This window comes from Aquarana catesbeiana, linkage group LG06 (genome assembly GCF_042186555.1).
Source record: "Aquarana catesbeiana isolate 2022-GZ linkage group LG06, ASM4218655v1, whole genome shotgun sequence".
Classification (NCBI taxonomy): domain Eukaryota; kingdom Metazoa; phylum Chordata; class Amphibia; order Anura; family Ranidae; genus Aquarana; species Aquarana catesbeiana.
Genome location: NC_133329.1, coordinates 53975408 through 53999126, shown reverse-complemented (window position 1 = coordinate 53999126; position 23719 = coordinate 53975408). Strand labels below are relative to the sequence as shown.

Sequence of the window (23719 nt, the reverse complement as noted above, 5' to 3'; positions counted from 1 at the left end):
GAAAAAGTTTTTTTTTTTTGCAAGAAAATTACTTTGAACCCCCAAACATTATATATTTTTTTAAAGCAAATGCCCTACAGATTAAAATGGTGGGTGTTTCATTTTTTTTTTTCACACAGTATTTGCGCAGCGATTTTTCAAACGCATTTTTTGGGGAAAAAACACACTTTTTTAAATTTTAATGCACTAAAACACACTATATTGCCCAAATGTTTGATGAAATAAAAAAGATGATCTTAGACCGAGTACATGGATACCAAACATGACATGCTTTACAATTGCGCACAAACGTGCAGTGGCAACAAAATAAATACATTTTTAAAAGCCTTTAAAAGCCTTTACAGGTTACCACTTTAGATTTGCAGAGGAGGTCTACTGCAAAAATTACTGCCCTCGATCTGACCTTCGCGGCGATACCTCACATGCATGGTGCAATTGCTGTTTACGTTTGACGACAGACCGCCGCTTGCGTTCGCCTTAGCGCAAGAGCAGGGGGCGACAGGGGTGCTTTTTTTTTTTTTTTTTTTTTTTCTTTATTATTTTTTTGCTTTTTTATCTTATTTTTAAACTGTTCCTTTCATTTTTTTTTTTTTTAAATCATTTTTATTGTTATCTCGGGGAATGTAAATATCCCCTATGATAGCAATAGGTAGTGACAGGTACTCTTTTTTGAAAAAATTGGGGTCTATTAGACCCTAGATCTCTCCTCTGCCTTCAAAGCATCTGACCACACCAAGATCGGTGTGATAAAATGCTTCCCCAATTTCCCAATGGCGCTATTTACATCCGGCGAAATCTAAGTCATAAAATGCTCGTAGCTTCCGGTTTCTTAGGCCATAGAGATGTTTGGAGCCACTCTTGTCTCTGATCAGCTCTATGGTCAGCTGGCTGAATCACCGGCTGCATTCTCAGGTTCCCTGTTGAGACAGGAGAGCCAGAGAAAAACACGGAAGACGGTGGGGGGGGGGGGCATTCCCTCCCACGGCTTGTAAAGGCAGTCTAGAGGCTAATTAGCCGCTAGGATTGCTTTTACATGAAAGTCGACCGCTGGCTGAAAAGAATGATACCAAGATGATACCTAAACCTGCAGGCATCATTCTGGTATAACCACTCAAAGTTGTGAATGGCGTACCTGAAGACAAAAAAATGGTTAACAATAAAGCACAGTAAACAGTAAAGTATAAATAATTACATACCTGAAAAACAAACATGATAAAACATAATAACAATAACAATAAAACACTGCAGAATAGAATACAGTAAAAAAAGAGCAGAACAATAGAGAGAGAGAATAGAGAATGAGAACAATAAAACGACAACTATTTTTTTTTATTTTATATATATATATTTTTTTTTTACACTTTTTTTGTAACTAACTTTTATAACGGTAACCGGTTCCAGGTTCGGGTCTCTCAAAATGCGATGGCATCTTGGGAGACCCTGTGAAAGTGTGCCTAGTCTGTGCAATGCTGTACCCTACGCTAATACTCAACTAGTGAATGGTAGCGTTCAAAACATTCACCAATGCAAAGACCAGGATTGTCAGGACAGGAGGGACAATAATAGCGGGTGTCACGCCTATATTCGCGCTTGCTGCAGACACAACATCTTTTTTGGGGGTTCGTTGGGTAGGGGTACTCGGGAGGACATAAAGAAAATGCCTCTCATGCAGCCGACTGCATTTGGTTGGGGATGTGAATGAGGGAAGTACGGGCGCTGCAGAAGTGGTGGGTTCCCAATTAGGATTGGCGAATGCAGCAGGAAGGGCACTATGGGCACGACGGGCCTGTGTTTGTCTTTTTGGTGGCAGCGGGACACTACTTGTGCTTGCCACCTCACCAGCTTGAACTGCACTTATGGGACTCGCCACGTCACCAAGTGTTACTGCAGCGCTGGTTTGACTACGACCGGGGTGTACTAGGCCGCTGGTGCTTGCCAGTTCAATAAAAAGCTTCCAAAAAAACTGTTAGCGATCGCAGGGATCAGGTCTGACTCTGCGAACGCTGCAGTTATGCGTTTAGTGTTTTGTAAGTGTCAGTGATCGATCGATACTGCACTTGGGTGGGCTGGACTGGGCCGGGCGGAGGGGCAAAACGCAGGTGCTAGCAGGTATCTGGGCTGATCCCGCTAACACTGCGTTTTTGGGAACCCTAAACTGCTGGGGACGCTAGTATAGATCTGATCGGATCAGATATTGATCCGTTCAGATACTATACCACTAAAGGAGGCGTATGCTGCGTGCGTGGGTGTTAGTGGTACTGGCGCTAACCTGACGCTGCCTGGGGCCGGTGCTTGCTAGTTCACCAAAATGCTACCAAAAAAACTGTTAGCGATCGCAGGGATCAGGCCTGACTCTGCGAACGCTGCAGTTATGCGTTTAGTGCCTTGTAAGTGACAGTGATCGATCGATACTGCACTTGGGTGGGCTGGGCTGGGCCGGGCGGAGGGGCACAACGCAGGTGCTAGCAGGTATCTGGGCTGATCCCGCTAACACTGCGTTTTTGGGAACCCTAAACTGCTGGGGACGCTAGTATAGATCTGATCGGATCAGATATTGATCTGATCAGATACTATACCACTAAGGGAGGTGTACGGTGCGTGCGTGGGTGTTAGCGCTACTGGCGCTAACCTGACGCTGCCTGGTGCTTGCTTGCCAGTTCACCAAAATGCTACCAAAAAAACTGTTAGCGATCGTAGGGATCAGGCCTGACTCTGCGAACGCTGCAGTTATGCGTTTAGTGTTTTGTAAGTGACAGTGATCGATCGATACTGCACTTGGGTGGGCTGGGCGGAGGGGCAAAACGCAGGTGCTAGCGGGTATCTGGGCTGATCCCGCTAACACTGTGTTTTTGGGAACCCTAAACTGCTGGGGACGCCAGTATAGATCTGATCGGATCAGATATTGATCCGATCAGATACTATACCACTAAGGGAGGCGCATGCTGCGTGCGTGGGTGTTAGCGGTACTGGCGCTAATCTGACGCTGCCTGGGGCGACGCATATCACCGCCGGGCGATCAGGGGGCTAAACCTTTATTCGGTAATAAACGGCGGGTGCCCTGACACTATAAAAAATAAACAAACTAACCAGCGTCACCCGTAACGGTTATACGGTGATCAGTGGTGAAAGGGTTAACTAGGGGGCAATCAAGGGGTTAAAACATTTATTAGGTAGTATATGGGGGTCCCTGTCACTATAAAACGCTGACGGCGAACCTAAATATTTACCTCACTAACTAGCGTCACCAGTGACACTAATACAGCGATCAGAAAAATGATCGCTTAGCGACACTGGCGATGGGGGGTGATCAAGGGGTTAAAACTTTATTAGGGGGGGTTAGGGGGGTATCCTAGACCTAAAGGGGGGTAATACTCACTGTCCCAACACTGTAACTGTCACAAACTGACACTATGCAGTAATCAGAAAAAAAAAAAAAAAAACCTGCTGGTGTCAGTTTGTGACGGGGGGGGGGGTGATTGGGGGGGGATCGGGGGGCGATCGGGGGGGGGATCGGGGTGTTTTGTATGCCTGGCATGTTCTACTGTGTGTGTAGTGTGTTGTGCACTTACATTGATGTCTTCTCCCCTCGGCGCTGGAACGGAATACCGAGCCGAGGGGAGATGACATCATTTCCTTTGCTGCTGTTTAGCATACAGCAGCAAAGGAGTGTTCCCATTGGCCGGCGGCGATCGCGAGGGGGGGGCCACGAACGGATGGCCTCCCCCTCATCTCGGATCGCCGGGGAACAGAACGGGACCGCTTCGGGCACCGGGGGGGGGTCCGATCGGACCCCCCACCCGCGAGAGGCAAATCACGTACATGTACGTGATTTTGCCTGCCCGTGCCGCCTTGCCGACGTAAATCGGCGTTAGGCGGTCCTTAAGTGGTTAACATTTTTGACACTTTTTTTGTGAAATGGTAGGGGTACATTTGTACCCCATTACCAATTCACACAGGGGGGCCGGAATCTGGGGGTCCCCTTGTTAAAGGGGGCTTCCAGATTCCGATAAGCCCCCCACCAGCAGACCCCCACAACCACCGGGCAAGGGTTGTGGGGATGAGGCCCTTCTCCCCATCAACATGGGAACAAGGTGCTTTGGGGGGCTACCTCAAAGCACCCTCCCAATGTTGAGGGCATGTGGCCTGGTATGGTTCAGGAAGGGTATATATAACAGGGAGTTTGGGACTTTAAATGAAGCAATTTGAAATGCGGAGGATTAAAATTGTAATTTTATTAGTATTAGTAAGTATATAGTAAAGGAATTTCATGTGTATATACAGACATACATATATAATTGGCACAAAATTATAAGCATATTAGGTGGAAAGGTACAAGCAGTAGAATACATAATTACACTGGATAGATCATGGTCAGAGTAATGTTAGTATAAAATAACATATAGCCTATAGGTGCCAGGGATGGCATATCCGGTAACTGATAATAAAATTGCATAGCAAAATGATATAGTCATGATATTAATAAATTAATGACATCAAGGTAACAATGGATAGAGTTCTGGCATCAATTGTAGCTCGACGCGTTTCGTGGATGATTTTGTTCACTCATCAGGAGCTGATGCATAGTAATCCTGTAGAATATATATGTATAGTCAACCTCAATCCGTATAGAGAGGAATAAAACAAAAAATGCTGGAAAAATTTTGGCCAGACAAGCACTTACCAACCCTGACACTGAGCGTGGCGCATGGCAGATGGCATGGAGTGGGCCGGGGACAACAAACCCCGTGGCAGGAGCTGAGGCAGCATGTGATGTCTGGATGACATCAGGTAATAAAATGACAATGTATGGGTAGTGAAAAGATCTCCATATGGCAGCAATGATAAAACATGGATTGTCAGAGAGTAGAAATACCTGAGGATGAATGTTAAAAAATATAGTATATCAGTATTCGTTCAAAACAGAGTAGGTTATATTGAGTATTATATAGTATAAATAATGTATACAAAGGTACTTGTATATGAAGAATACTGATGAGCAATACAATAGAAGTCATATAATAAAGGAGATCTGGTTAAGGAAATGATTGTAACAATAATGATGGGGCATAGCTTGTCAGAAAAGGATATCTGGGAATGAATATTGGAAGTGGTGTATAATAATATTAATTAGAATAGAGCAAATTACGTTGAGAAATAATATAAATAATGTACCCAGAGATACCCGTGTTTGGAAAGTGCTCGTAGATAATGCAGTGAAGGTTGTATAATAAACAGGGGATCTGATTGAAAAAATAAATAGTGAAAAATCTAGATATGTATGAGTTAATGGGTAGGGGGAATGTGAAGAATTGTGTAGAAAACTAGTACAAGAAACAAGGTGTAGGGTGCAACAGAGCAGAAAACATGACAGTGAGGGTAAGCGTAGACATGAAAGGGTTTACCTGATGTTGCATATCATGCACAACTAGCAAGATGAAATCAGCTAGTGTGCAGAGACCCCAAGGGGAGACCGGCCGTGTAAGCTGCTGGCTCCGATTCTTTTCCTGTGGCCTGCCAAGTTGCGTGCTCGGATAAGGGTCTGGTATGGATTTTTGGGGGGCCCCATGCCATTTTTTTTCTAATTTTGGCACGGGGTTCCCCTTAAAATCCATACCAGACTGGCGCAGGGTTCCCCTTAAAATCCATACCAGACCTGAAGGGCCTGGTATGGAATTTGGGGGGACCCCCACACATTTTTTTTTTAAATTTTGGTTCAGGGTTCCCCTGTGGGGGAATCCCATGCCATTTTTATCAATGATCTTTTATGTGTATTGCCGGACCGACAATTCATTATAGCCGCGAGTAGTTTTAAATATCATTTTGCTGTCAGACTGTTCTAAACACGGGAAACATGCGCTACTTTACAGGCATACTATAGACACCCCCCAGGTACGAAATTTAAAGGAATATTACACTTTTATTGTTTCACTTTAAGCATTATTAAAATCACTGCTCCCGAAAAAAACGTCCGTTTTTAAAACTTTTTTGCATTGATCCATGTCCCCTGGGGCAGGACCCGGGTCCCCAAACACTTTTTAAGACAATAACTTGCATATAAGCCTTTAAAATTAGCACTTTTGATTTTTCATGTTCGTGTCCCATAGACTTTAATGGTGTTCGCGTGTTCGAACTAATTTTTTGCCTGTTCGCATGTTCTGGTGCGAATCGAACGGGGGGGTGTTCGGCCCATCCCTAGCTGCAATTGATTGCACAGTAGCTGCATTTTATGGGGCACAGTGACTGCATATGATGGGCACAGTGAGTCTGCAATTGATGGGGTTTTTTTTCAGAATTTTGCAGTTTGCTTGCGCCCCCCCCCCCACTGCATTAATTCTAATGTAAACAGGGTGAATGTGACTGGAGCATGTCGGTGAAGCATTTATTGCGTGATTTTTCTGTGAATTCTTTATAAACAGACCAACCCCTTTGTGTCATCTGGGCAGGGATGAGGCAGAAAAGTTAGAAGCACAGAGCCCAGGGTTGGATTTTCAATCCAACCAGATGGTGTCACTACCTTAAAGTCTAACCTATCATTCCTGCAGTGTCTCTCCAGCTGAAGAGATGCCGGTTGGTGACGCTTCTGTCGATCTACTAACAGCGTGCGCTTCTGCCCATTGGTTTAACATTGAGAAGTTTCTAAAAGAGGTAAAAACAAACAAGTCTTCTTGTTTCATTGTTTCTGACTGCTGCACCTTATAAAATGTGCTGTACATTACATACACCTGACTGCTGAATTCTGTACACTGTGGGGTATTTACTAAAGGCAAATCCACTTTTCACTACAAGTGCACTTGGAGGTGCAGTCACTGTAGATCTGAGGGGAAGATCTGAAATGAGGGGAAGCTCTGCTGATTTTATCATCCAATCATGTTCAAGCAAAAATGCTGCTTTTTATTTTCCTTGCATGTCCCCCTCAGATCTACAGTGACTGCACTTCCAAGTGCACTTGTAGTGCAAGTTGGATTTTCCTTTAGTAAATAAACCCACAGTGTACATTATGATTTAACTCACATAGCCTAAACTACTATATGTATGCTGTCCTGCATATTGCATACAGTGGATCACTGCAATTTGTGCTATATATTACATACACCAAACCCCTGCACTCTATACCCTGTGCTATACATTATATTGCCCATATCATTGATTTCTATATGCTAGAATATACAGTTTAATTTTTTTTTTTTTTAATAAAATCAGTATTTCATCAGTGAAGGGGCACACTTTTGCGGATATATTAATGTAGATGTCATCATTTCAGGTCGATCGGGTCTTAAAGCCAGGAGGTTGTCTTGCTATCTTCATCTACTTTGCTGATATGGAAGTTCACTACAAGGACCGCTCAGAACAAATGACTGAGGTCTTTGCAGAGGTAAGTACTGAATATCTTTGTGTTTTTAGTGTCCCTTGTCTTACATACTGCCTTGTCTGAGATATCGCTGTTGTATTTGTGAGTGATAAGTAAGCCTGGCATGATATAAAATCCAGTATAAGAGTTTGGAAGCAGTCACCTGCACTCCCCTTTCTTCCCTGTGCCGAGCACTCTGGGGGCTTCCAGGTCTGGGACGCTCAATATGTAAATACTGACTGATTCCAAAGTCAGAGCTATGCCCCTCCCACTCCATGTACAATACTTGTCTTTCCATTGGTTGGAAAGTGTGAGTGCATTGTACTGGGGGTGTGCTGGTATCCCTCATATGAATTCCTTGTCAAAAGAAGTTTATTGAGTATACAATGTTATAAAGATACATAAAGTAAGTTTACAAGGATCTATAAAGTAAGCTCATTGTTTTACAGTAGGGTTTATATAGGTAAATATCATGAAATTTCAAATATTAAACATTGGGTTCACGTAAACCTAAATTAAAGATATATATCATTTCCTTAGTTACTTTTGTAGGTATTTAAATGATTTATACCTACTATACATATTGTTTACAAGTAGAGTGTATATAGGTCAAATAAATTCTGATAATGAGCTTTAATTGTAAGGTGGAGAAAAGGAAAGAGAAAGAAGAAAAAGGGTTGAAAGGTAGAGGTATGGTCCACAAGGTTGTCCCGCTCGTCAGTTTATTATTCTTTTTAGTTCTCTTTGAAGCCTTAGAATGGGTGTCTCTGTAAGTCATTTAATCTGTTACCATGGCAACAGGACAGAGTCATTGAAGTTTGACAGGAACTGTTGTTTTATCCAAGGATGCCAAAGTTTTTCAAATTTTGGAATTTGATTTTGATCGATGGCTACCATCTTAGCATGGGACATTGTATTATTCATTCTGTGAATTGTTTCTGCTAGTACCAATGTAGGAGATTTCCATGCCTTGGCCACTGTTTGTTTTGCAGCCGTTATTAGTTGGATCATAAGTTTGAATTGAGAGAGTGTTAACCATTCCGGTTTTAGATTAAGTAAAGTTAAATATGGATCTGGTTGTATTATTTTTTTAAATATTTTAGATGCAATCACGAAGACTTCCTTCCAGAAGGTTTGGATTACTGGGCACGTCCACCATATGTGTAAATATGTGCCTATTTCTGGGCATCCTCGAAAACAAAGAGCTGAGGTATTAGGTGAATATTTTGCCACTCTAGCGGGTACAAGGTACCAGCGAGTTAGGACTTTATAATTTGTCTCCAGTGCTAAGATGTTGGGTGAGGATGACTTAGATGTGAGCCATATGTTAGACCAGTCCGTGTCTTCTAAAGTTCGTCCCAGGTCCTCCTTCCACCTCTGAACGTAAGAGGGTCTATTAAGATCTGCTACTCCATATAATTGATTATAAAGTGATGAAATTGTACCTTTAGCAAATGGATCTTTTGTACAGATTGATTCAAAAATGGATAATTTGGATAATGGTGTATCCCCCTTTAGGAATGGTGTATAGAAATTTTTGATTTGGAGATATCTGAATATCTCAGAGTTTGGTAGATCATATTTTTCTCTAAGCGATGGGAATGAAAGGAATGATTTAGATGCTATGAAGTCATTTAGTGTCTGAATGCCTGATGTTGTCCAAGCTTTAAAAGAATTTGGGTAGATCCATGCCGGATAAAAGGCCGGATTTCTGATAAAAGAAAGGAGAGGATTGTGTGGAGATTGTAACTGATATTTGGTTTTTAGTTTATCCTAGAGAGATAAGAAGTGTTTAGTTATGGGATTATGAATTTTAAAGCGGTCTTTAGGATCAAGCCATAATAAATTTGATATTAATAGAGGGTCATTTTCTGAAGCCTCTATAAATACCCATAATGGGATTTCCTGTTTTGCATGGTATTTGGACAGACTGGCCAAATGTGCTGCTCTGTAGTAGTTAGTAAAATTAGGGTATCCCAGGCCTCCTTTATTTTTGGGAAGATGTAGTGTGTGTATAGGTATACGTGGTTTAGAAGAGCCCCATATAAACGAAGTTGCTCTTTTTTGTACTATTCTCAAAAAATAGGAAGGAATTGGAATAGGGAGGACTCTGAATAGATAAAGCAATTTGGGTAGAATAGTCATTTTGATTGCATTAATCTTCCCCATCCAGGATAAAGGAAGTTGCGACCATTGTTTTATTAGATTTGTGATCTGTCTTAATACAGGAGGATAATTGGTTGAGAATAAGTCAGAATGAGATGCTGTTAAATGAATTCCAAGATATGGGATTGATTTTTCTGCCCATGTGAATGGGAGTGCAGCCCTAGCCGGGATCAATTCCATGTTTGTGAGTGAAATATTAAGCACTAGGCATTTCTTAGGATTAATCATAAGGCCGGATAGGGCTGCAAATCCATCAAGAGCTGGTATTAAGTTAGGACCAGAGACCTGTGGTGATGATAGAAAAAGTAATATATCGTCTGCAAATATACATAATTTGTGTGTAATACCTCCTACTTCAATGCCAGTTATAGTTTGGTTTGTTCTGATGTATTGGGCCATGGGTTCGAGTATAAGGGCAAATAATAAGGGAGATAATGGGCAACCCTGTCGGGTACCTCTTTCGATATTAAAGGCTTCAGATTTGTATCCAGCATATTTTATATAGGCTTTGGGTTTATTATATAATGCTTTGATCCATGTTAAAAAGTGGGGTCCAAAACCCCATTTTTGTAATGAATATTGCATATATTGCCAGGATACTGTGTCAAATGCCCTCTTAATATCGAGAGATAGAAAACATAAAGGGATGTTCCGTTTTTTAGCAATATGTGCCAATAACACTGCCCTGCGTATATTATCGCCTGCCTGTCTATTTGGCATGAAGCCTACTTGATCTCTATGTATTAATTTTCCTATAATGCTATTGAGGCGTTTTGCTATTATTTTTGCTAATAATTTAATATCGAGGTTTAACAGAGAGATAGGCCGATAATTCACACAGGAAGTATCATCAGAAAGGGGTTTTGGGATCATACAAACAATTGCCATTAGTGTTTCTTGCCGAAAAGAATGTCCATCTAGAAGTTTGTTAAAAGTTTCAGTGAGAATGGGAGAGAGTATTTCTGAGAATGTTTTATAGTATAAAGCCGAGTAGCCGTCTGGGCCTGGTCTTTTGTTAAGTTTTAGGTCTTTTATGGCATTAGCAACTTCATCTATAGTTATAGGCTCATCCAAACTGCTTTTTTGATTCTGAGATAACTCAGGTAAGGTTATTTTTGAGAAGAAGGATTCAGCCTCTGTAGGATTAAATGCATTGTTTGTCTTGTATAAAGTTGCGAGATGTGAGTGAAATTTATGGACTATTTTAACTGGATTACAAGTGTAAACATTTTTTGATAATTTCAAACGTATTGGTTTGAAAGATTTGTTAGTTGAATTTAATGCCCGAGCCAAATATGTACCTGGTTTGTTTGTATTCATGTAGAAATTGTGTTTGGAGCGTTTGAGGGATTTATCAACTGACTCAGTGAGAAATAGATCGTATTCCAATCTAGATTTTTCCAGATGAGATTTTGTACTCTGAGATGGATTATCTTGAAATGATATGTAGGCTGCATTAAAATTGAGTTCTAGTTTTTTTGCTAGATTTTTGCGTTCCCGTTTAAATAGTGCCATTTGTCTTTGTATTGTACCACGCAAGACAGGCTTATGAGCTTCCCACAGTGTTATTGGGGAAATGTCTGTTGTATTATTAATTGATATGTATTCCTTTAAAGCTTGTTCAATGGCCATTTGATGTAGTGGGTGTTTGAGCATTATGTCCGGTAAGTACCACGTTGTGTCATGCGCTTTTGGTATGGCTGAGGCTATAGTAGTGTATACTGCATTATGGTCAGACCACGGAATCGGAATTATATCTGATGCAATAATTTCTGGTATCATTCCTATTGTTAGAAAAATATGATCTATTCTGGTGAAGGTTTGATGAGGGTGCGAGAAATAAGTGAATTTCTTTTTCATTGGGTTACTTTCTCTCCATGAATCTACCAGATTGTATTTGGAAAGAAGTTGAGAAAAAGGTAATCTAGAGGTTATTTTGGATGGTGTAAAAGGTGATTTATCTAGAAATGGGAGGAGGACCTGGTTCGAATCCCCACACATTATCACTGTTCCTATTTTGTATGTATTAATCACTTGTAATATATGTGAGAGGAATGGTGTAGGTTGTTTGTTAGGAGCGTAGTAGGAAATCACTGTGATTGCTGTATCCATTATATAACCCATGAGTATCAGGTATCTACCTTCTGGGTCTTTAATTTCTGATGATAAGGTGAATGGTGTGGATCGGTGAAATGCAATTAGAGTTCCCCTTTGTTTGGTACAGGCAGAAGTCGTGTAAATTTGTTGATAAAAAGGAGAAATATATTTTGGAGTAGAATCTTTGGTGAAGTGTGTTTCTTGGAGGCATACTATGTGAGCCTTCCTGTTATGGAAAGTACGGAAGGCTTTGGTCCTTTTTTGAGGGACATTTATTCCCTGAACATTCAGGGAAAGTATATTCAGTGGTGCCATGGCAATAGATCAAATAGTTTTGACTTACTTTTTGTTATGCAGAGCTGACTGCGCAGATCAACCTGTGTGGACTGAAGAGATGAATAGATAGAAAAGAAACCAGTGAATTCTGGAGTAAAGAGTAAACAAAAAACATATGAGATTAGATGTAAGAGAGGGGCATTGAGGCCAATATATGGTCCTCAGGGACTTTTAACGGTGCTTGAGTCAGGTAATATATCCAACATATCATAAAATCATATTTTATTAAACAATCTTATAAAAGGAAACAGACATGATCAAGGACAACATACAATATGAAAAAAGAGGAGGGGAAAAAGATAACCCTTTGATATACAAATTAATACCACTTTCTCAACATGTTTCGCTTGCATAAGCTTCTTCAGGAGATATATTTGTGATATTAAGGTCAACTATAAGAAATAGAAAGAATATCCATAAATCATACATATACATATCTGCTAATAAATCTTACATATACATATCTGCTAATACCTCATGCAATCATGATATTAGAGTATACTAATATGAGATTAGATGATACATTGTATAAATTATTTTTTGCAAGTAATCACAATTTACCCGTGAAAGAGAATAAATATCTCTCTCAGGGGAATAAGTGCCTTCGTCACACTCCCACATAATATGGTTGGGAGAATGAGGAGGGCTAATGGGGGTACACGGATCTTCCGCTTACAGGAGAGAAGTGCTATGTCAAAAGACATCAAAATGATGTTTCATTAATTGGAGTGCAGAATATAGTTTTTGTTGAAATTATTTATTCCAGGGTGGTTGTATATGGTTAGTCTTGCCCTAGGCTAAATAATTCAGTTAGAAAGGTACTGTTAATAACTTTGGTATTGATGAAGATAGTTTGAATTATTTTGGGATTTTAACCCTTTTAGAGTAAACAATTACATATTTTATTCATATGTAACTGTTTAGATATGTTAACTCATAAAATAGAGGTTGTATTGCTTCAGATTAGAATAAACAAAAACATAATTCTAGGAACTAGTTAGGTAATAATATATTTGTTTTAAGAAAAGAAAGAAAAAGCTTCCATTACTTCTGGATTATTGAATATATTTGTCCTAAAAAGTAATAAATCTATTGTTATTACCTGATAATATATAACTGAACAAGAATTTCCTTATTTCACTTATATATTCTAAGGCTATATGAATCAGAAGTAATAAGAAATATAACTGGAATGTAACATGATACCACACAGTGTGTGACTATCAGAATGCAGTTACATTCAGTTATAAATATAGGTTTTTTATAGAGAACCATCTCTTAGTATAATAAATGAAGAGATATCAGGAATTAGGATGTCAGTCCATTGAATCTTCTTGGTCCATGGATGATGTGGCATAACGGCCTCTTTTGTGAGAATGATGATTCCCATTTTGTTCTGAAATTTTCTGGGTGCTGCCTGAAGGTGAAGATGATGCCATTCTTCTGCGTGTGGGAGTGTTGCTGCTTGTGGGTTCTGTCAGATTTAATTTTAAAAGGGTTTGTTGTAGTTCATCTGCTGATCTGCTTCTGTAAATTGTACCTTGGTAGTTAAATCTAACTGAAAAGGGGAAGCCCCATTGATACATAATGTTGTGGCGTTGCAGTTCCATTAGTTGGGGTTTCATGGATCGTCTTTTAGTAATAGTAAGTTGGGATAGGTCAGCAAAAATTTGATAATTGTGCCCTTGAAAATTAAGTTCCTTTTTTTCTTTTGCAGCAATTAGTATTTGTTCTTTTGTTCTGTAATAATGAAATTTTGTGATTATATCACGTGGGGGTCCATCTTTCTTTTTGGCTGTGAGGGCTCTGTGTACTCTGTCCAGTTCTAAACGTTCAATAGGGATATCTGGCTTTAGTTCTTGTAATAGAGCAGTAATAGTAGATTGCAGGTCTGTCACAGTTTCAGGTATTCCCCTTATGCGCAAGTTTGAATGTCTGGCTCTATTTTCGTAATCTTCGAGCTTAGTTTGAAGTATTAAATTCTCTTTTTTTAATTGTTCCAATTCTGTTATATTTTCTTGGGTTGTAATTTCAATTTCATCCATTTTTATTTCTAAGGCAGCGGTGCGGTTTCCCAGCTCTCTTATTTCTTTGGTTAGGCTTTTTGTTATTTGGTCTGAGGTTTGTTTTAAAGCCTTATGAAGCATCTTTTCAAATTGTAATAATATTACTGGGGATACTGAGGAGGCTTGTGGAGAAGTTTGTGAGAGGATTTGTTCTGTATCTGACTCAAATGGAGAGTCTTGCTGTGACATTTTCTGTCTGTGAGAGCGCCCTGATGCTGTATCTTGTGAGGTGACTGGAGCTGCTTCAGCTGCAGTGAGTGCCTGTGAGCTCTTTGTGAGGTGATTTTTATTTCTGCCACGGCTTCCTCCCAGTACCATATTTCCTGCCCAAACTTTCACAGTTTGTTCCCAGGGGCAAAAAGGTTCAAATGGATACCTTTTGAGCCTGCAGGCTCCGCTTTGTCCTTCTCTTCTCTCCTCAGTGGTGTGGAGCTCTAACAATGCATGTCTGCTCTGCTAGGCTCCGCCTCCTCCCCCCCCCCCCCCCCTCATATGAATTCCAAGCTCCTGGGAGTTCAGGGGCTCCTCAGTATGAATATAGTATATGTTGGTACCTTGTGTGATCTGATTTTAAAAACTTTTATCAGCTTCAGTAATTCTGTGTGTTGGGATGTTTGCTTTAAATACAATATTAATCAGGAGGTACTTGTAAATTATGCATTTTTTTAACTTACTGAGAGTCCAGTGTTGACTCCAAATAGATTACACAGTGCACAGTATGCATTCAAGTATTACTAAACCCAGGAGCCTGCATTCACTTTATCTGGTCTCCCACAGTACACAGAACATGAAAATGTAATAGTTTTAGTAAATATAAACTGCTAAATGCCTTTTCTTGTTAGCAGTATATAGCAGTCTTATGGTGACTTCTATAAGTGTCTGGTTAAAGCTTGTAGAAGGAGTTTTCATTCTCCTCTGACTGTCCTATGAGGCTGCAGGACCCCTGACCCTCTGCCTGAACAGTGCTGATTGGCCCTGTGCTGATCACATGCCCCCTTTCACAAAAAATCCTGCAATACACACCAAACTGAGCATGTGCAGTGTTTCCAAGGCTCTGTTGTATCAGGAGATGGACTGGGGGCAGTGTGGAAGAAGGGGAGGATCAGAGAAGACAGGATCAAACAGTCTTTTTACACAATGTGGAGGATTAACCCCTTGGGTTCCACAGTGAGCATAACAAGCATGCTTTACTGCATATACACACTGATTTTACTGTTGTGGGTTTAGTAACACTTTGAATAATCTAATAGTTGTGCATATATAGACACATTAGGGTTGATTTATTAAAGGCAAATAGACTGCGCAGTTTGCAAGTGCAGTTGCTTCAGAGCTTAGTAAATGAGGGGAAGCTCTGCTGACTTCTATCATCCAATCATGTGCAAGCAAAAACTTTTTTTTCCCTTGCATGTGATTGGGTATTCTTTGCAAATTGAAACTTCACCTCTTTTACTAAACTCTGGAGCAACTGCACTTGCAACGTCCACAGTCTGTTTGACTTTAGTACATCAACCCCATTAATGCTTAAAACGCCAAGAATAGAAGGGAGTCCAGTCAGGGCTGGACTGGGACAAAAATTTGGCCCTGGACTTCATCCAGACCGGCCCTCCGGCTGCTCCCTCTGTCTCACACCCCACCTCTGTCTCTCAGCCCCTCTCTCTCACTCACCCCCTTTCCCTCAACCACCCCCTTCTCTCACTGTGCCCCAAGCCCACCCAGTTGTGTGACAATAGCTAATAAATATTTGGTATTGTCTTCCTGATTCTCCTCCCGGCCAATCAGAGAGCGGGTCCTGACCCAATTGCCTGAGAGGAGAAGGGATCATATTGGCCGCTGAGGTGGAGGAGACACAGGGGAAGCCACTGAGGAGGAGACGCAGAGCAGGAGACAACGAGGAGGAGACGCCGAGCAGGAGACACTGAGGAGGACGAGGAGGAGATGCCAAGGAGGTGACTCCAAGGAGGAGACGCCAAGGAGGAGACTCTGAGGAGGAGACACCAAGGAGGAGACACCAAGAAGGCGACACTGAGGAGGAGAAGCCGAGGAGGAGGCGCCGAGTAGGAGACGCCGAGCAGGAGACACCAAGGAGGAGATGCCGAGGAGGAGACACCGAGGAGGAGATGCCAAGGAGGAGGCGCTGAGGAGGAGACACCGAGGAGGAGATGCTGAGCAGGAGACACCGAGGAGGAGACGCTGAGCAGGAGACGCCAAGTAGAAGACGCCGAGCAGGAGACACCGAGGAGAAGATGCCAAGGAGGAGACACTGAGGAGGAGACACCGAGGAGGAGACGCCAAGGAGGAGGCGCTGAGCAGAAGACGCCAAGGAGTAGACACCGAGGAGGAGACGCTGAGCAGGAGACACCAAGTAGAAGATGCCGAGCAGGAGACACAGAGGAGGAGGCGCCGAGCAGGAGACGCCGAGCAGGAGACACCAAGCAGGAGACGCCGAGCAGGAGACACCGAGGAGGAGACGCCAAACAGGAGACGCTGAGCAGGAGACACCGAGGAGGAGACACAGGCCCACGACCTAGATGGGGTAAGTGTGGGGTTTACCGATCATATGGGGCAGGGAGTTTGACAGACCGACTGGGGGGGTGGCGAGTGGTTTGTTTGTTGTTCCCCCCCCCCAAATGGAGTACCAGCCACCACTGGTCAGAGCCATGGCTTTCCAATCAGCAGGGCGCATTAGCTTTACTGATTGCAGAGCTGTGGGTCTAACTTAACTGGGGCCAAGTTGGACCCTGGGAGAGAGACCACAGCTTACACACAGAGAGCAAAGATTCATCTTTTCAGCTGCTGGCAGGGACAGGCTTTTTTATTCAGACTGTGACTGCTTTCTAAAGAAAAGGAAGTGTAATGCCGCGTACACACGACCGGACTTTACGGCATACTTTGCCCGGCGGACTTTTCGACTGACTTTACGACGGACTTTCCGAATGAACGGACTTGCCTACACACGATCAACCAAAGTCCGACGGATTTGTACGTGATAACGTACGACTGGACTAAAACAAGGAAGTTCATAGCCAGTAGCCAATAGCTGCCCTAGCGTCGTTTTTTGTCCGTCGGATTAGCATACAGACGAGCGGACTTTTCGACCGGACTAGAGTCCGTCGGATAGATTTGAAACATGTTTCAAATCTAAGACCGTCAAACTTTTGAGAAAACAAAGTCCGCTGGAGCCCACACAGGATCGAATTGTCTGACGAAATCCAGTACGCCGGACCAAGTCTAACGTAAAAGTCCGCTCGTGTGTACGGGGCATACGACTTTGCACACCTTTTATCTGTATACACCTGGGAGGTATTTAGCCTGTTTAAACTGGAGGTTTATTGGGTTTTAATGTGGACCCGCCTTTTAAATGCAATCATGAAATAATTATTTATTGAAAAATATCTAAATTTTTCTCCATGTGTAAAGACAAAAATTGCACTTATTTTCAGGTGATGAATATTCTGGTCCCATATCAGCATGAGAAGTTTAACAATATGAAGACTGCATACAAGGAAATATATGAAGCCATCCCTTACCCCGACAAAAGAAGGTCCGACTACTTTTATATATCAATCATCTGATATGTGGTAACCTCTGGTCACCGTCTCCCCCGGCCCTTTATGGGGTTCTGAACGTTGGGAATTTACTGCCAAATCTTTTCAGAAATAGCTTAAAGGGTTAATTTTAATCTTTTCTTTTAAGGAATTGAACAATATAATCTGATGATTTGAAGCTTTCTTTTGCTATTTATTTTAAAATAATAATTTTACAAACAAACATATAACTGTGTGTGTGCAATGCACTGGATATATAGAACCCTCAACTTTTTATTTTTTATTTTGAAAAACATTTTTTATTTTCTTAATAAACACATAGACAATACAGACGTACAACAGCAAAGCCACCATCTGGCTATTAACAGGGTAGGGACCCACACAGGGGTCACACGGTATCCTTACATTATCAAAAGCCATTAAAATATTTACGACTACAGTAGTATATCAACATCAATGGGCCCTCCTGGCTCTTGCTCCAAGGGTGGACTGAAAATGTGCTAGCTCACCTAAATTATCCTGCTATCAAGGATTGGTCTATTAGCATAGGCGTGCACAGCCTATTGCATTAGGGTGTGCACCCCAAAGCTCAAACACACATGCGTATATATATATACTTATACACTGTATTACCAGAAGTATTGGGGCGCCTGCCTTTACACGCACATGAACTTTAATGGCATCCCAGTCTTATAGGGCGTACACACGGTCGGACTTTGTTCGGACATTCCGACAACAAAATCCTAGGATTTTTTCCGACGGATGTTGGCTCAAACTTGTCTTGCATACACACGGTCACACAAAGTTGTCAGAAAATCCGATCGTTCTGAACGCGGTGACGTAAAACACGTACGTCGGGACTATAAACGGGGCAGTGACCAATAGCTTTCATCTCTTTATTTATTCTGAGCATGCGTGGCACTTTGTCCGTCGGATTTGTGTACACACGATCGGAATTTCCGACAACGGATTTTGTTGTCGGAAAATTTTATCTCCTGCTCTCCAACTTTGTGTGTCGGAAAATCCGATGGAAAATGTCCGATGGAGCCCACACACGGTCGGAATTTCCGACAACACGCTCCGATCGGACATTTTCCATCGGAAAATCCGACCGTGTGTACGGGGCATTAGTCTGTCGATTTGCACTCGACATCAGCATGTTTGATAGGCTATCTGTTTGGTCCCGCCCACCCTCGACATCAGCCCCGAGTTTTGACAGCTCCTATCTGCAAGCAGTGACATTACATTACAGTTTAAAGCACTAAGCGCCTCTTACATGCCTCCCTGACTGCTCAATTGGAAACTGTCTCACAGGCAGCTCCCTATACAGTCTCTTGTAGCATCTTACAGCACATCTCCGGACACACATTAGGGTGTGCCCAGGCACAGCCGGCACACCCCGTGCGCACACCTATGTCTATTAGGATGTCAAGGAGAGCCATCATACATCAGAGAGTTCACCTAATCTGCTGCAGCAGTAGAGGGTTCCGCTAACCACTTACTCCAGACTCTGTCATATTTTTTCGGACAGCCTCTATGTATATAGGTGTCTTTGTAGAGGGGTATCACATTGTTATCAAGTGTCTTCCATAGACCTATAGAGAGAGGAGTCTTTCACTTCCAGCATAGGACAATGGATTTCCTGGCATAGAACAGCAGGAGACCCAACAAGGTTCTCTCAGCCACCCTGGGCACCGAGTGCTCCACCAGCCCCAGCAGGCATATTCTTGGGGATGGAACAATAGAGATACTTAGTAGATCATTCACCTCCGTAAGGATTTGTGACCAGAAACCTGTAATTACCGGGCAGGACCAGAAGATGATAAAGTCCCCGGGGGCATGGTCGCAGTGCCAGCATTCCGGGGAGAGAGAAGACCTCATCTTGTGCACCTGAGCGGGAGTAAGATATGCCCTATGGAAAATCTTGTATTGAACGAGGCGGTCTCTCATGGAATCCAATATTTTAAGTGGGAAGTCCCACAAATCTCCCCAGTCCTCGGAGTCCATCTCCGGAATGTCCCGGCCCCATTGCTGATGGAGCCTGGACAGGAACTCTCACTATCTGACAAGACACACCCTGTCACCTTTTATACAGATTACTGATCCAGCACTGCTTCTTCCTCCACTATCTGACAAGACATACATATAATTGAAAAGATAAAGGGGCTTACAACACTCAACAAGCTCATGCTGAAGCTCACCTTCCTCAGGACATTTTGACAAGATTGTACGTTATTGTACCAAAATAGACTTTATCACTGAGTCATCCCCTTCCAAGCTTCAGGAGTGTCACCTTATGTTTTTGGATTATATGTATTTTATGTTCTGTTGAGCATCCAGGTCAGTTTTCTCTCGGATATGTCTGCAGCAACAACCATTGGATTATACACCAGCACTTTATGTACAGCATTCTGAGCCAGTACTTCTTCCTCCTCCAGTATCTACCTAGCAGTGGCAGCTGGTGCTCAATCTAGCAAGGTTACTTTGTAGTATAAACAAGGAAACTAAGACCTTTGCAGTGTACAAATGTGCTTTTACTGAAGAAAAAATTCTGTACATACAAAACTATCACAATATTAGGAATACAAATCAAGACTGTTAGATATATCAAGCAAGATACCTAGAAAATAAGCAGAAACTATGGTCTGTAAACAGTAGAAATACGCTTAAAAGTTACTTAACTCGGGTTACTGTGTGTTCATGATCTCCGTTGTCAACTAGGATTTAATCTTCCAAAGCAATTGCTGTGGAGGTCAGGTATCTTCTTTCTTCAATGTATTCTGGCTGGTTACAGATATTTTTCCTGTTTGGTCTTAAGGCACGATGAGAGTCTTGTCCAGCTTATCCCTGACAACCATTTTATATATCAGGTTGTTTACCATAACAACTGAATAACAGAAAAACATCTCTGTAGCTTTCAATTAGAGAGGCACTCTCAAATTCTACCTCCAGATGGCACTCTGGTATCATACATGCCATAGGTTTATCTATAGAGATAATAGACTGCTAAAACTGTCAACTAAAATGCAACAATGGTATCCAAGTTCCCATTGTTTGAGGACAGCCTGTGTACTTGTTATAAAGGCATTAGTTTGAGAAGCATCCACTCAAACCCAACCTGATTTCTGTTAAAACTAATCTGATGGAGACAGCCATTAATTTTATATATAATATAAATATATATGCAGTGGGGACGGAAAGTATTCAGACCCCCTTAAATTTTTCACTCTTTGTTATATTGCAGCCATTTGCTAAAATCATTTAAGTTCATTTTTTTCCTCATTAATGTACACACAGCACCCCATATTGACAGAAAAACACAGAATTGTTGATATTTGTGCAGATTTATTAAAAAAGGAAAACTGAAATATCACATGGTCCTAAGTATTCAGACCCTTTGCTGTGACACTCATATATTTAACTCAGGTGCTGTCCATTTCTTCTGGTCATCCTTGAGATGGTTCTACACCTTCATTTAAGTCCAGCTGTGTTTGATTATACTGATTGGACTTGATTAGGAAAGTCACACACCTGTCTATATAAGACCTTACAGCTCACAGTACATGTCAGAGCAAATGAGAATCATGAGGTCAAAGGAACTGCCTGAAGAGCTCAGAGACAGAATTGTGGCAAGGCACAGATCTGGCCAAGGTTACAAAAAAATTTCTGCTGCACTTAAGGTTCCTAAGAGCACAGTGACCTCCTTAATCCTTAAATGGAAGACGTTTGGGATGACCAGAACCCTTACTAGAGCTGGCTGTCCGCTCAAACTGAGCTATCGGGGGAGAAGAGCATTGGTGAGAGAGGTAAAGAAAAACCAAAAGATCACTGTGGCTGAGCTCCAGAGATGCAGTCGGGAGATGAGAGAAAGTTGTAGAAAGTCAACCATCACTGCAGCCCTCCACCAGTCGGGGCTTTATGACAGAGTGGCCCGACGGAAGCCTCTCCTCAGTGCAAGACACATGAAAGCCCGCATGGAGTTTGCTAAAAAACACCTGAAGGACTCCAAGATGGTGAGAAATAAGATTCTCTGGTCTGATGAGACCAAGATAGAACTTTTTTTTGGCCTTAATTCTAAGCGGTGTGTGTGGAGAACACCAGGGACTGCTCATCACCTGTCCAATACAGTCCCAACAGTGAAGCATGGTGGTGGCAGGATCATGCTGTGGGGGTGTTTTTCAGCTGCAGGGACAGGACGTCTGGTTGCAATCGAGGGAAAGATTAATGCAGCCAAGTACAGGGATATCCTGGACGAAAACCTTCTCCAGAGTGCTCGGGACCTCAGACTGGGCCAAAGGTTTACCTTCCAACAAGACAATGACCCTAAGCACACAGCTAAAATAACGAAGGAGTGGCTTCACAACAACTCCGTGACCAGGCATGTAATGGCCATCGGGACTACCGGGATTCTCCGGGTGGGCCGATGGCTCAGTAGGCCGGTTTCAGTGACAGCCTGTCAAAATAATGGCTGCGCGGCCCGTGCAGCCATTATTTTGAGCACTGCTGTACTGCCCAGGGCCGGCCCTACCATGGGACCGAGGCGGCAATTCAGGAGTGGTGGGTTGGGACGATGCTTCAGTGTTTCACTGCATCTGTTGCTGGCCCGCCCACCACCTGTAGCACAGAGCCGATAGCCTCTGCCGCTGCAATAGGTGTCTGAAATGTCACGCTGGTGGGCGGGGACCACGGCTCGGTGCAGCTGCCCTAGAAGAGGGGGTTTGCACAATGCTCTCAGTCTTAGCTGTGAATGAGCCAGCTTGTGACACACCGCTTCCCGACCCTCTCTCCCTGCCTGCGCGTTACATCGATGAAGAGCAAGAGGGAGCGGGAAGATTAAAGAAGTAGTAACTCGACAGCCACATTAAAGCCCCTCCTGCACCATTCAAGTGAATGATATGAGCACTGTCAATGATCAGACCCGGACCCCTCTCTCTGCCCCCTCCCCTCTCTCTCTCCTTGTCCCCCCTCTCTCTCTCCCTGTCCCCCCCTCTCTCTCTGTCCCCCCTCTCTCTCTCCCGTCCCCTCTCTCTCTCCCTGTCCCCCCTCTCTCTCCCTCCCCCTCTCTCTCTCTCTGTCCCCCCCTCTCCCCCCCTCTCTCTCTCTCTCTCTCCCTGCCCCCCTCTCTCTCTCCCTGTCCCCCCCGCTCTCTCTCTCTTCCCCCCTCTCTCTCTCCCCCCTCTCTCTCTCCCCCCCTCTCTCTCTCTCCCCCCTCTCTCTCTCCCTGTCCCCCCTCTCTCTCTCCCTGTCCCCCCTTTCTCTCTCTCTCTCTCTCCCTGTCCCCCCTTTCTCTCTCTCTCTACCTGTCCCCTCTCTCTCTCCCTGTCCCCCCCTCTCTCTTTCTCTCTTTCCCTGCCCCCCTCTCTCTCCTTGTCTCTCTCTCCCCCCCCCCCCCTCTCTCTCTCTCTCTCTCTCTCTCTCCCCCTTCTCTCTCTCTCTCTCTCTCTCTCTTTCTCTCTCTCTCTCCCCCCTTCTCTCTCTCCCCCCCTCTCTCTCCCCCTTCTCTCTCTCTCTGCCCTCTCTCTGGCAGCAGACTATGTGGCATGTGACACACTGCATGTGGTGGCAAGTAAAACGCAGCATCTGGTGGCAGGCGATAGTGGAAAATGACGCGTTGCATCTGGTGGCAGGCCTCTCTCTCTCTCCCTGCCCCCCCTCTCTCTCCCTGTCCCCCCTCTCTCTCTGTCCCCCCTCTCTCTCTGTCCCCCTCTCTCTTTCTCTTTCTCTCTCTCTCTTCCTGTCCCCCCCTCTCTCTCTTCCTGTCCCCCTCTCTCTCTCTTCCTGTCCCCCCCTCTCTCTCTCTCTTCCTGTCCCCCCTCTCTCTCTCCCTGTCCCCCTTATCTCTATCTCTCTCTCTATCCCTCTTCTCTCTCTCTCTCTATATATATATATCCCCCTTCTCTCTCTCTCCTCTCTCTCTCTGCCCTCTCTCTGGCAGCAGACGATGTGGCATGTGACACACTGCATGTGGTGGCAAGTAAAACGCAGCATCTGGTGGCAGGCGATAGTGGAAAATGACGTGTTGCATCTGGTGGCAGGCCTCTCTCTCTCTCCCTGTCCCCCCCTCTCTCTCCCTGTCCCCCCTCCCTCTCTCTCTGTTCCCCCCTCTCTCTCTGTCCCCCTCTCTCTTTCTCTTTCTCTTTCTCTCTCTCTCTCTCTCTCTC

General features: G+C 43.3%; 1 protein-coding gene across 2 annotated transcripts in view; it reads left to right on the top strand.

Annotated features, from left to right (window-relative positions):
• The window catches only part of LOC141147566 (putative methyltransferase DDB_G0268948), a 49869-nt gene that overhangs the window by 16097 nt on the left and 10053 nt on the right, over positions 1-23719 (top strand). For both annotated transcript variants that reach the window (XM_073634790.1, XM_073634789.1), the window contains exons 4-6: positions 6543-6645; positions 7262-7372; positions 17454-17554. In XM_073634790.1, the coding sequence (XP_073490891.1) occupies positions 6543-6645; positions 7262-7372; positions 17454-17554 (315 nt within the window). The remainder of the gene's footprint in view (positions 1-6542; positions 6646-7261; positions 7373-17453; positions 17555-23719) is intronic.